This window comes from Eulemur rufifrons, chromosome 4 (assembly GCF_041146395.1).
Source record: "Eulemur rufifrons isolate Redbay chromosome 4, OSU_ERuf_1, whole genome shotgun sequence".
In the NCBI taxonomy this organism is placed as follows: Eukaryota; Metazoa; Chordata; class Mammalia; order Primates; family Lemuridae; genus Eulemur; species Eulemur rufifrons.
The window spans coordinates 26,582,436-26,597,725 of record NC_090986.1 but is presented as its reverse complement, the minus strand read 5'-3'; the positions used below and the strand labels follow the sequence as shown (position 1 = coordinate 26,597,725).

At 35.5% G+C, this 15,290-nt stretch overlaps 1 protein-coding gene across 1 annotated transcript in view; it reads left to right on the top strand.

Moving 5' to 3' along the window:
- Nucleotides 1-15,290, top strand: part of GPC6 (glypican 6) — a 1,073,132-nt gene that overhangs the window by 553,978 nt on the left and 503,864 nt on the right. The window contains exon 3 of the mRNA XM_069467100.1: nt 2,760-3,151. Coding sequence (XP_069323201.1) covers nt 2,760-3,151 — 392 coding nt within the window. The remainder of the gene's footprint in view (nt 1-2,759; nt 3,152-15,290) is intronic.

Sequence of the window (15,290 nt, the reverse complement as noted above, 5' to 3'; positions counted from 1 at the left end):
GAATAGACTATACAGAGCTCCTGATTAGAATCCACTTTTCAGTCTGATTAGATTAGTATTTTTTCAATTCAGTGGTTTTTCCATTCTTTTCTATTTTCTTTCACAATCTGTAACACCTTTTGCTTGTCCCTGTATCAGCAAGGCTAAGCTATTTTCATTCTTGGTTTCAAGATTGGAAGATATTACTTATGATATTTTTATACTTTGGCATTAATAATTTAATGTCGTTTCAATTTTAGGACAAACTTGGTAACTAGTATTTCTGAAAAAATTTTGAAATGCTCTTGATTTCATAAAATCATACATAACGTAAACATACAGCACACATAAATGTTTTGATAAATCGATTCTTTGGCAATTTTGAAAATTTTTCCCCGTCTGCTTCAACACTCATTTTTGTTACTCAATCCTTGAAGAGTGGAAAGGTTTAATAATATTTAACCTGGTTTTATATTGGATAAAAATAAAAATAAATATTTAGTGACTTGCACAAAATGACACAAATTTCTTTTTTTTGCCTTTTTTTCCACTTTATTAAGTAAAACATTAAACACAGTGAAAGACAATTTTAAGTTGAAGTGTCATATCAAATTGCCTTGATTCGCTAATCAAACTGACTATAAGTGAAAGAAGTGGTTTTCATTTTCATTTTTATGACATTATGATACTATAAAACATAAGAATAAGACACTAAACAAATTACAGTTATATTAAAATGCATTTTTAGGGAGAGTGGGGAAAATAATTTCTCATCCCTATGTATAATTACAGTTCTAAGATTTCACTAAGGAACCATTCAAAAGTATCAACTTTTATTTAGCAGTTTTCACTTTTATATTCATTTTCATATAGGTGTCCTATATTTTATCCTGGCTTGGGTGAGGCAAAGTCATAACATGTAACCAAAATGTTTGTACCCCCATAATATCCTGAAATAAAAAGAAAAAAAAAGTAAGAAAGATCTGTAAACGAGTGATCTGGTTTCAGAATCTTCTGAATCATCTGAACTCTTTTCTTTTTTCTTTTTCTTTTTTTTTTATTTCAACATGTTATGGGGGTACAAAAGTTTATGTTACATATATTGTCCTCGCCCCCCCCCACAAATCAGAGCTTCAAGCGTGTCCGTCCCCTAGACAGTGGGCATCGCACTCATTATGTATGTACACACCCATCCCCTCCCCCCACATCTGTCCAACACCCAATTAATGTTATTCCTAAATGTGCGACACAAATTTCTAAGCCATGACTTTTAGATAATTATGGAAATTTGCTGCCACTGTGGCAGCAAAATTTCTGTATTTAAGAAACAATGTATTATTTCATAGTAAGAAGGTAAACATGTGAACAGAGTTCTATTTAAGCTTTGCTGCTTTTGTCTAATTTGAAAACAGACACAAAATAGTTATCATTATTATAGACATTATTTCATTATCAAGAGAAGTGTTCAATTCTATATTAATCATAACTGAAGTAGCTAAACCAATTGCTTCTTCAGCCGATTTCTGAGAAAGTAGCTTCCATGGAATCCATAGAGAGGAATTCGTCACTATTTCCTTTATGTGTCTTAGCAAAGACCCCTCCAGGTCTTCAGAAAAAAAGAAGAGTCTTTTTATAAAATTCCTTCTTGAAGTCCTTGAATTGCAGGGGACTTGATTTGTCCCTGCATTACTGAGGAGGGATGTGTTAATGGCTTCAGGGAATAAGAGGAAGCTATGAGAGGTAAAACAGAATCACTTTGTTCTTGGGAACTTGAATTGATAAACTCTGAGGTGTTATCTTTCCTTAGCTTTTTCTTCACCTCAACTTATATTCTCGAAATGGGGCAAAACTTGAGCTTGCTCTGCCCAGGCTTATTTGTGCAAATGGATGGGTTCCCTCCACACAGAACCTGTCCCTTGAGAGAGCCTGACATAAGAGCTAGTGAGGGTAACAGTATCCAACGGCTTTCATTTCTGTCATTTTTTGCATCCTGTAAATTATCTCAGTAGCACTCAAATGCTATCGCAGGACAGAAGCGTTTGTTTGTTGGTATACACTTTTTTATTTAAAACGTCTTAACCAGAGAGTCCACTTGCCAATATTTTATTCAAGTTCTATTAAATGATAGTTTATAATGATAATTCAAGACATTTCATGGCTTTCTAACTCATTATGGCCACCTAAATTATATTCATTATAGCTTTAGTATTAAGTGAATTTAATTGCATTATGAATCTCTGAACACTTCTAATTGATTGCTATATATAGAAAGTAGAGTCCAAAATATTAAATTAATTTGAATATCACATTTATGGACTATTCCAAATAAAAGCAATTTAATCAAATTTAGAGTTAGAACAAATCAGTAAACAGGCTGAAGCAAATGTATTTATCATTATGTTAACGACAATACTTTGCACATTATGGTTGCAACATATTTTGATTTGAGTTTTTGTCAAACTGTAGGATTTTCTAAAATTTAACAATAAATGAAAAATGAGCTATTTTGGAGGAGTATTACCTAGGAAACTCCTAATGTTAATGGATGCTCTTGTCAATGAATATTATGAGGTCTTCTGTTTTCTTTGATTCATAGAAGATCGTAGGTGTAGGTCAAATCTCATTTAAAATATTGTTTTTGTTGCTCCATTAATACCTTAATCACAGGATATGTTTTTCTATGAAAATGCCCATTAAAAGCAGTTGTGTTTAAGGTAAGTAGATGTCTTAGGCTTTCTAGGTGGTATTCATTTATGACCGCTTTCTTGTTTTATCTGCAGAATTTTTCCGAGAGCTCCTGGAGAATGCAGAAAAGTCACTAAATGATATGTTTGTACGGACCTATGGAATGCTGTACATGCAGAATTCAGAAGTGTTCCAGGATCTTTTCACAGAGCTGAAAAGATACTACACTGGGGGCAACGTGAATCTGGAGGAAATGCTCAATGACTTCTGGGCTCGGCTACTGGAGCGGATGTTTCAGCTGATCAACCCTCAGTATCACTTCAGCGAGGACTACCTGGAGTGTGTGAGCAAATACACAGACCAGCTGAAGCCCTTTGGAGACGTGCCCCGGAAACTGAAGATTCAGGTTACCCGCGCCTTCATTGCTGCTCGCACCTTTGTCCAGGGGCTGACTGTGGGCAGAGAAGTTGCAAACCGAGTTTCCAAGGTAAATGAAAGTGTCTTGTCTTTCTAATTGGATCTTCCTTTTTACTCTTTTTAAAACAAACGTTTACTAGAAAAAAAAATCAAGGTAAAAATTCTTACTTACAATGATCCTTGCTCTTAGAGAAATCAACTAAATGTCAAAGCATAATTCTGTTTTATCCCCCCTTGCTTTGTGTGAGAGAAGACAGGATTTCAAGCACTCCCATGAGGTTTGGAAATGAATGTCAATATTTATCAGCAATATAGCAGAGAAGCTTTTATCAGGAATAGTGCAACAACTATAATCACTTGGCATTTCTGATCAGAGTTTTAAGGAGGATACTTACGAAACGGTCCATTCAGAGGTTATAATCCTCTAGGCAGTCAACATGACATTCTTCATTGGGCCAGCAAGTGGAGACAAGTTGTTGTTCGGGGACAGTAGCATTTGGCATTTCTTCTTTTTTATCACGTGTCGAAGTGTCCAAATTCCTTAATGGTGAAGGAAGAGCCCTTTGCTGACACCTGTAGAACCGGATTAGGGAGGATTAATGAATACAGAGTATGAATTCTTGCAGAGAATTCCCTTTGGTGTCCATTATCTTTGTAATTCCACACTATGAATTGCAGTGGGTTTCTGAGAAAGATAAATCACTAATCCACGTTTGGGCCTTTCCTTGAGGATAATGTTTCTAAACCTTTAATGCAAGGGATCATTCTCCACTATTGCCTTTAAACATTGAATATTTCCTATGTAGAGGATATCTGCCTTTGTTTAAGTTCTTCTTTGACATTTAATACTCTTCTGAGATGGACCTGCCCATTTATGAGGTTAGTCCTACAAATAAACTGAAAGATGATTACTTTAAGCAGTAAAGTTAAAAACAATATATAGCAGGAATCTGATACCATGTCACCCAAAGAAGGTATCTTTGCACAAAGATTATTGCCAGACACAACCTTTCTATTGCAGGGCTGTGCCAAAGAGCCACCATATTTTTCATAACTGTTGGAACTGTCTTGCTGTGTTGCTTTTTTTTCCACTCAGACCTCTTCAATATTTATATCTTGGCATAAAGACCACGTATACCCTTGAAAGTGTTTCTCTATGGCACTATTGGTAATATTCATTGCAACCTATTTTTAAATTATTAATTCCCAAAAATATTATTTGCAAGAAGGCTGTAAAGCCTACAAGGGATTTAATAATATACAGGGCATATAATTTTGATGTTTAAAACAATATTTTTATTGACTATAAACAATGTTTTGGATACCAAAGGAACTATGGCCCCAAAAGTGGATTACTAATAATAAGGAATTAGGCAGGTGAAATAGCAAAAGGAAATATGATCCCCTAAGGATAGTTGCTAAAATGTAAATAAATATAAAAAACAAATATGTATTCCATATTTTCTTGAATGGATAGATTTTTTTGTAAAAAATATTTAATTAAATTAATGTAATAGGTTACACTGGATAATAAGTTTAGTCACAGAGGCTTCAAGTTGAATTCTTTGTTTTTGTTGAAGAATGAGAGATGCAGCTAACCTTTGCGAAATGTGAGGTAAGAAATTCAAAGCATGGATTGATACATGCAACATTCCTGATTGTATATGTTTATTCTACCTGAGTATGAATAATGTTTATGTTGATGTGTATATACCATGGTTTGGTGAGGTTCCAGTGAGGTAAGAGAATATTTTCTAGCAAAGTGTCTAAAAAGCCAAAGGCAAAGTTGCTGCTGACTCTTCCTCCTGTGTCTCAGAGTATGGCACCAACAGCTCCCTGGCGATGGTGCCTCCTCTTGGTCATTTGCTGACTGTTTCATTCTGAAGTCTTTGTCTATAAAAATCTAACATGCTCATCTTCGTGATGAAGGTTGACCTCAGGGACCAACCATCAGTAGTTGACCTTTAATTTTTTTCTAGAAGTGGTAAGGGAGGTACTCTGCAAGACTATATTCTTTCTTGCGCTGATTCCTTCATGACTAACACTCATTTACGGAAGACCTGCTCTGGATGTGCCATGTATAATAGGCTGTTGGTCATGCAACTATGGAAAGTGAACTGTTCTTTGCAGATATTAGTTTTCTGACCTGAGTTTCATTAGCCCTAATCAACTAAAGTCATAAATCCCATCCTGCTCTCTGAGCATTGCCTTCTGGAGGAAAGGAAGGAAGGAAGGAGAAGAGGAAGGAAGGAAGGGAGGGAGGGAAGAAGAAAAGGAAGGGAGGGAGGGAGGAAGGAAGGAAGGAAAGGGAAGAAAAGAAAGAAAGTAAGCGAGCACATGTCCTTTGGTTAAAAGAAGTTGAACAATTCTTTTTCTCAAATAATTTATGACCCAGAGATTTAAGTATTTTACCAATAAACTTTCTCACCTATTGATTACCAGATGGTCTGTAGCTGACTAAACCAGACATGGGTGTACTAGTACTATGATGATTTTCAGCACCCAAAGTATGTTTTGTAATAAAAACAAAATATTACAAGGACTATACATATTAAGAGAAGAAGCAAGAATTGGTTGAGGTTTAAGCCCTTCATAAATCTGAAGCCTTCCTGTGGTCTATTAATTGAGTGATTTAGCTTTGGTGAAATGATGGCAGAAAAGTTAGAGAATTCAAAGCAAAATTCCCAAATGGAGATCAACAAACTAGCTTATTTCCTGAATCCTGATTTGGGTAATTTTTTCCCATTCAGTTTTTCTCTTCACAGTGACTTTTTAATCTTAGAAGGCATCATTAATAGCTTCTAATTAATTGTTTTGACTGGAAAATTTACCTCTTGGCAAAACACAGCAGTTTGACACAAATGTTTTGACATAACATTATAGGCAATATTCTTAGTAGAAAAATGGAGGACTGACTTGTAATCATCAACAGAATTATATTTAAAACTTATGTTTCCCATCTTATAGATAAAAACATTGTCTTTTTCTAGGCTTGGGATGGAGCATGTTCAATTTAGGTAACTATAATGCAAGCTCTGATTCTTAGAAGAGTTATATGATTCCGGAGTGAATATCTGTGGATAGTAAGCCAGAATTCATTTTTGTGTGTTAATGACCATTTTTGAACATGCCAAGTGTTGGTAAGATGTGGAGTATGAGGAACTTTCTTACTTTGCTGGTGGAAGTTTAAATTGATGCTCTCACTTTAGATAATGATCTGAAAATCCGTATATTGTTGAAGATGTACACATTCTAATACTGCATCTTCATCCCTGGAGAAACTATTATTACACATGTGTACAAGTAGACAGATAAAAAAATGTTCATAATAACATAAAAACTAGAAATATCACAAATGTCTCATCTGCATAAATAGTGATCTCTTCACACCATGAAATTCTATGGAGCACAGAAAATAACTGAACTACAGCCATACACTAATGGATATATCACTAAAACCTCATTATTAGAGAAAAAAATTAAATAGCCAAAGAATATATACCATTTACATAAAGTTCAAAAAATGTAAAACTAAGCAATACATTATTTAGAAATAAAAAATGTATATAGTAAAACTCTGAAGAAAAAGATGATAAACAAAAATGTCAGATGATGGTTACCTCTGGAAAGGAAGTCTGGAGATGCAATCCCAGGGAGAGACACGCAGGGGATTTCTAAAATTATTGATAACATACTATGTCTTAAGCTAGGTGCAGAGTGTAGGAGTGTGTTTGTGAGCATGTGGGCTTGTATGCATGCATGTAAGATTTTTTTGATAAAAGAAATTAAGGTGGGGAAAGATTTTACCATTGTCTACCTATGAATCTTTCTAACTGTGATAAGTCCCTGAGCTACCATCAGTTGTATACAAGGCTTACTACTATTTATGGACTTGCTAACCAGTCCCTTTCCACACTCCATATTGTGCTAAATGATGTCAGAGTAGCATGGGAGGCAAAGCTCAAAAGTGAACAAAAAACCAAATTTTGGTAATGTAGTAGCCTTGAGAGAATGGATCCAGATGATTTTGTAAGCATTGTTCATTTATTAAAATACCACCCTCATCCCCTTACATACACCCAGTAGTGAGTGGAAATAAGGAGGCCAACAGTGTCCCACAAGACTTGTCAGACATTGTGAAGAAGAGAGAGGTCTTCATAAAGAGCTATTAACAGATCATCTACTTAAATAAAGCTTCAGTTATTCATCATGGAGGCAAATGTGGAAATGACTCTAGTGTCTTCAGTAGTCCATCATGGTGCCATTTACACTAAGAACTTTTCACATATTTTTGCTTTAATAGAAGTGACTTCTTTGAGTAAAAGCTGTAAATTGTGTCAAGAGCAATCACATTAACTATGCAATCACTTCATTGATTTATTCTAGGCAAACTGGGTAGATAGCAGAGCTGGGATCCATAGAATTCAAACTATTACTAAATACTGTCATCTATCTATCTAAAATCTTTCTGCCTTGTGGGGCATGACTTTAAAGGAAAGTCTGGCTTTTAGTCTCTAGTAAGATCAGTATAATTTCATCAATAGACATCTTCCCATATGCTACACAGACTAGTGGTTTTGCATGAAGAGCCTCTTAAGAGGTTCATCCACCTGAGTAAATAACCTTTCATTAACAATATGTGCTGTAAACAGAGTCAGTTTTTGATAAATGTAGTTGATGCACTATAAGGAAAAAAATTCATCAAATTTAATTAAATGGAGGCTTTGAAATTCCTCCATTTAAAGCATCATTTGATCATAGTGGAAAACCATTCTGAAGAATTTACCATGCATTCCATTTACAATAAAAAATGGTATTCTATTTAGATGTTTGTTTTGGGGAATGAATTCAAATATAAAGCAAGATCACCTGTTGAAGCCATCACCTGAGTTATTGGTTTTGTTCCTTTTGTAGTGATTTTTTTTATTGGAGTTAATTTTTGTGGAGTGATTCAGACATGAGAAGGATGATAAAAAGGACTTAAGTGAATGAAACCTTTTGATAGGTAATCTGTGGTGTGTATTCTCTTCTGTAATTCATGGTTATTCAATGTAGATTACTTCAATAATACACAATGTGATGAAGAACACGTAAGCCTTTTGAAATTATCAATAATGCTTCTATGTTTACAACCTTTAAGTCAGCATAAATAATCTATGCCTACCATCTTATGATGGTATTGTCAACATTATATTATATTTAGAGAGTACTTTGCAGTTGATAAATAAATAATTTCATGATAAAAATAGTAAGAAGATGATATTAGCACTAGGAACCATAACAACAAAAATAACTTATTAATATAATTCATTGAAAATATATGAATCTTACCATGTTCCACATAGTGTGCTAAACATTGAAAATTATAAGAGCATAAAGAAGTGCAGGTGTCAGCAGAAGAACATTTCCCCCTCAAAATAGAATGTGGAAAGCATCACAGTTGAGTCTGCAGAAGTTAGAAAGAAAGTCCCAATTTGATTGCTTTGATTAAAACATTTAGAATCTTTCCTATTAATTTTAAGTTCTCTTCCAAAGGTATATGCATTTGGAAATGATTGAGTTAAAAAGATTTCCAATGCATTAAAAGCTATCTGTGTATCCTTTCTTCTTGTTCTTTCACAGCTTATATCTGTTTATAATAGCCTATGCCTGAGTTATTTTATTTTAAAATTGTATTATCTATTGGAATTCCATTAAAATGAGCACCTTCTCTCCACTGATTTTGAAGTTTTATTTATAGTTAAAGAAGTTAAGAGGTTCCTTAATCCTTTCTAAATGTACCATAGCTAGAAAAAGTTTGGGAAACACAGTTCTGACTATACTGTATCTATTAGATATAATCTTCTGTCCTCTACAGTCAGAGATAAGTGTTAATAATATTTTAACATTCACCTGACCCAAATGTGGCTCCTTGTAAAAATAGAGCCATTAGGGAGATTTAGCTCAGTCTCCATCAATAAACGTCTGTCCAATGTATTCTGTATGTCAACTACTGTTAAGTTCTTGAGATACAAAGACTAAGCAAGTTAAAGTACTTATAAGTACTAATTAGAAAAGAGAGAAACAGAAACAAATAATGTCAATATATACTGAGAGAATTATGCAGTAGACCCTTTAGAAACTGAGAGGACAGGCACCTAGCTTAATCTTAGGGTGCAAGGAAACTTTCCAGGGCATGGATACTGGAGCCATGTGTTGAAGGATTCACGGGTGTTAGGCAGATGATGGGAGCACCTAGCGTGGTGAAGGATGTTTCAGGCAGAGGCAGCATCTGAATGGAAGCGCAGAGTGTGAAACCTAGTGATGTGTGCAGGGAGTTACAAGCACATGGTATCTCTGAGGCATAAAGTACAAAGCAATGAATAGCAGGAGATAAGGCTAGGGGCCTAAACTGAACCCCTGAATGACAACTGTCTATTTCACTGACAACTTTGTGAATGTCTATGCTGCCTGAATATTTAAAAAGCAAACTTTCTATGGATAGAAGTATTCCAGTACATTTGAGGCACAAACATGTGCTAAGCACCTACTATGTGCCAGGCAGTGTTCTATAAAAAAACAAAGGACATAACAATGAATGGCATTTTCCTTGAGGAAATCATAGTCTATCCTGAAGAGAGGGAGGTATAAAAATTTCAAGTGTAGCACAGCTAACCAGGATAATGAAGGAGATGTGAATTAAAATACTATGTGGGCCAAGAGAAATACATGTTTCCCTTTACCTTGGGAAACTGGAGACGGCACCTTAGAATAGGCAACAGTCAGACTTGGACTTAAAGAATGAATAGAGTCTCACAGAAGGAGAAAGAGGTGTAGCTTTCTTGCCAGGGGCCCAACATGTGCAAAGGCATGAATCATGAAATGTCAAGGTTTTCTGGAGATGAGGGCAGGAGGTAGATTTGGACCGTATCATTTGGGTATTACATTTCAAGTTATGGAATTTGAAGAGCATTGCATAGGCAAGGGCTACCAGCCAAGATTTTTCAAAAGACACATATGTGATCATATTTTTACTTAAGAAAAATAATCATGGAGATGTTGAGCTGGGTGAGGGGAGACTGATGGCAGGTACTGGAATAGTAGCTGTCGTTAATGACCAGATAAGAGGCGATGGGACCTGAGCGATGGGACCTGAGTCACAGCAGCGTGGAGCAGAACAGAAAGCACATCTGGAGAGGCCACAAGGACTCTCCAGCGCTGGTGCTGTCTCTTCAGGTTCTATTCCCAGCATCAAGCGTGGTTCCTGACGCACAGTTTGCTCTTATTTCCTATTTATCTGCCTGCTGACTGATTTGAGAAAAACCAACATATAAATGTTTGTTGGCAACGGGTGATAACATTTAGCTAGAGAAAGAAGACAACAGAATCAGATGAAACATCAGGGAGTATACATATTTAAAGAGGATTCAGAAAAGGAAGACAAGTGATGAGAAACCAGCAAAGCACGCTGTCCTGAAAGTAAAGACAGAGAGAATTCAAGAAATAGGGTAATCTGCCGCATCCACTGTTGCTGAGATTTAAGCGGGAAGGGCAGAGAAAATAGATGCTTGGATCTGGCCGTTAGGATGTTGCTAATTTTTTAGCAAGCACAGTTTGATTAGAGTGGTTTTGAATTGGTTGAGAAGTTAATTCTTCTGCCCCTATACATTCCAGAACAAGGTGCACAAAGCATGGTCTGTGGACTGGTGCCTGTCCACGAATAGGCTGTTACTGTTCTGCAACAGGCTAAGTAGAAAAATTAAAAGCGTTCAAAAATGTTTATAGTAATTATATACAAAGTGTGATATTGCCCTGACACCATCAGCGGAACTTTTCCTTAAATGCTGTTGAACTTGCATGGTGAGTCTCCTGTGGTGTGAGCTGCCATTAGTTACACTCCATAGGATCAGGTATCAGGTCTTGATATATTGGGAAAAATCAAACAATCAACCAAAGATTGTCCAAATAACTTGAACTTCAAACAGATAATTTGAGATGTGCTGTTCTAGAATAATGCTAAAAATAGGACAATAGTGAACACATTTTGATTAATTTTGTTGATGTGTTTAGGTTTTATTTTTCCCATATTCGGTTTCCCTTAACCCCTTTTTGTACCTTCCTGCCCTAGTTTCCCCACCCCCCGGGGTATATTCCCCATATTTACAACCATGATGGGCTTCCAGTAAACCCATTTTGATTGGCATGTCTGCTGCTTGCCTGCCCGGCAAGTACAAGAACTCCTCTGGGGCCATGGAAAATGTGAGCTACAAACAGACAAGACGTCTTTGGTACTAATAGAGAACATCCACTGGTGAAATGTGCCAATTAAAGTATAGCACAGATAAAAAAAAAAGGCCCAAGGATAAAACTCCAGTGCTGTAACTCAAAGAATGCTGCTTCCGAAACAGCTTTATAAAGAAAAATGGACCTGACAGTTTATCCTAGTGTTAATGCTGCCTTTTTTCATGGATATTTATCTCTGAATGCAGTTATGCTCTTCCCACCAGAAAGTTCTATGAAACAAGGTTTGGACAATCGTCCTGCTGTGGTTACTGACAAATGCATAAGCATGTTCCGGGTACCGACAAGAGGCTATGCAGGGTGTGTCGTATCATAGGCTGAACTTGAAAGTTTGGAGGATTTCTCTTTTATTGTCCCATCTTCAGAGATTCAGTGTTACAAGGACATTCCCTGATGCAGTATCAGTGCACTGCAGAGGTTTATGAGCCAAGATACACATCAAAAAGAATTTTAATAAAGCTTGACAGATATATTGCATTAATAGTGCTGACATATTGAAGTAGGATGTATGTATAGAGTGTGACATACTACTATTTTTTAAAATGAGATACTAGGTCATACAGATATTTGTTTTTAGGAAAGATGGTGAATATATTATTACATTCTGTAGATTTTCTCCATTGTTGTCTTTGTCATTACAAGCAAGGTTTCTTCTCCTTCACGTGCATATGCTATACCTCTTCATCTTGATCAGTGATCGTCAATACAAATACAATGGATCAATCCCAAATACTTAGAATATAGTTATCATACCAAACAATGTTCAAACTCTACATATATTTTGTGTCTAAATCGCGTAGTCAAGAGTGAAAATAGTTCAGAGTGTCAGTAATAGCATAATGGTGACTTTGACATTTAGATGTAAGTAAAACTATGCCTAAATCAATATATTCTCCAAGTCACATCAGGTGACACTTGGCTTGCATAAACAGAATTTTTGAATGCATTTCTGCTCTCACAGGAACGTGGCACGTGTCAAAAGTGCCACTTTCCTATTTAATACTCAAAAGAGAGCAGTGGATTTTATGTGGAAATTGTGTCCTCTTTGGTTCATACTGTCCGAAGAAGTCAGGAAAGACAACTTTTCTGTGTTTATTTATTATGAAATTTTGACAATCAAAAAAGTTCATTGAACATTTTAAGCTTTCATACATATATTATTTGGGGAAACATTATTATGCATACTATTTTAATAGTAGATACAAACATGAGTCTCTCCATAAGGAAATATATTCATTTATAAATAATGGTGTTAAAATTTTCATTTGCTCTTGGCTTTCTAAAAACAAATTCTTTTAGTAAAAATATATCAAGACATAAGGCAACATTTACTTCACTGGTTTTCAATGAAAATGGACATTTAGTAACAAGCACACAATTTTTTTGTGCTTTAAAAAGTAGCAGAGAACCAAGCACTTCACAGAAGTCTTCATTTCTTCCCTCTTAGAATTTTGTTGCTCAAATTAGAGGCTGGGCCAAGGAGAATTCAACTGTGATAGCAATAAAGCATTTTATTGAAAAGAAGAACCTTATGATATCTTGCTGCATTTGTAGAGAGAAGATAACTATATAAAATATTTATGACACTATTTCCATAAAATATCAAAAATATCTATTTTGGAATGGATAAAAAAAGTACTCTGACATTTTGGCTAGGCTGGCAGATAGAATCCAGATTGAAAGTCTTTTTTATGTGTGTAGGTTTTTTTTTTTTTAGTGTTAAAGTGATAGATTTTTTTCCAGCAATAGTCTGTTATACCCAATGTTTAATAAATTGTAAAACCTTCGGCTCCTAGCTATCCAAGACTTGTCTTTTAATCAACTTACAGTTTGTCACTGTGTTGTGATTATGGGACAAAGAGAATTGGGGAAATGAGATAATCTTATGAATCACCCAAGCGAAACGGACATTTCTTTCCTTCAAATTACCAAGAAAATTCAAGCAAAATTGTCACCCTAGCTTAAATCTCCAGGATATTTATTTTTTGCTGATGGTCAGAAAAATAATTATATATATTTTCATATAATTTTTTGACTGTAAAATCAATATGTGCACATCCAAATAATTTGTTGGAAAATTCAGAAGAGTACAAAGAAGAGAATAGGATAATTCTAAAGTCTCCCTACCCAGAAATAACTAACGTCAAAAGTTTGTGTTTCTACTGTAGCTCTAACATAATTCTTTATTGTCTAATCATGTGGGATATTTAATATTAAATTCCATTTTTATTATTTTAACATCAAATGCATTTTCCCACATCAGTGGCATTTCTTTAAAAAATTACTCCCACTTCTTAAAATTTTTTTTACAACCTGAAGTATTCGTTTGTTGCCAATATATATAGCTGTCGTTCACAAACAGTAACCCACTGCACATTCTTTCTAAGAGAAGAAAACAATTGACTCAAATAATTTGTTGGTGTGTGTGCATGCATGTACATGTGTGTGTACATGTTTAGCTTGGCTCATTTAGCATGCTGAATTCTAGGGTACTTGGAAGCTCCATGACCCTCATAATGTGTATTTAACTGTTCAGATTTACTGATTGATTTGTGCATACTCCAGATAGTTACATGATTTAGAAACAGGGTTTTTTTAATTTATTTAAAAAGGGATAAAAAAGGTGGAGACGTAAAGTAGAGGTAAGGAATGAGGCTGATAGAAAAATGTATAGCAGAAACCCATGAATAATACTTTCCATTGTGCCAAAAATCTGGATCTAAGTCCAATTGGAAACTGGTGGACCTTGGTCCAAACTGGCGGACCTTGGTCCAAACTGGCCCACAGATATGTTTTATTTGGTATGAATTCTTTAAGATTTCAAATAATGTTTTAAAATAGGGAAGATTGACATAAAATGTGGCTTTCTAGAGTTTTTTAGAAGATAGAACAACTCTGAGCCTGCAACTGCATAGCAAAAATCGGCTGGAGGTAATTAATCTTTAGACTGAGCTTGCATTCGCTTGAGCATCCATGTTCCAGTTCAACTCAGGTCTGATCACTCCTGTAGTTGGCCCGATCCAGAAGTCGATATTGGTTGCCATCTATCTGCGGTGCTTGGTTCTTTTTCTCATAATAGAGAAATGTTTCTCTGTACCTATTTCTATATATAAAGTAAAATACAGGACTGGGTGCAGTGGCTCACACCTGTAATCCCAGCACTTTAGGAGGCTGAAGCAGGAGGATCACTTCAGCCCAGGAGTTTGAGACCAGCCTGGGCAACATAGCAAGTCACCATCTCTACAAAAAAATGAAAAAAATTAGCCAGGTATGATGGCCTGTGACTACAGTCCCAGCTCTACAGGAGGCTGAAGCAGGAGGATCACTTGAGCTCAGGAGTTCTGGGTTGCAGAGCTATGGTTATGCCACGGCACTCCAGCCTGGACGATAGAGCAAGGCCTCATCACTTAAAAAACAAACAAACAAACAAACAAACAAAAACTCAAACAGTGAAATCCAAATAAACCATGTTTCAAGAAAAAAAATGGATGGTAGCTTTTTTTTTTTCTCAGAGGTACAAAATATTCTAAGTACACAATATGCAAATAGCATATAGTTTAAAGAACACATTCAGTGAACTTCACTCGCAATTATTGCTTGATTCCCTAGCCTTTGAATTTGCAAAGCTTCCTTTAAGCTGTCAGCTGTTGATATGAGGTAAACATTATTTCTTACTGATATGAAAACAAACCAATTGCTAAGAAAAAAACTCTGCTATTACTGATGTTGGGACCAGGGGAAAAAAATCAGACTTCCCCCTTTAATGTCTTCAAGAATATCTTCATAATATACACAACTGGATGTTTACTCAGCCAAAATGAACCTTAGCAAGCACAGGCCTAGAATTTTTTTTTATCGATGTCATCATAACATCATCACCATTATCAAATTCTCTTCCCATTTAATGTAAATGGAAGCTAACATTTATT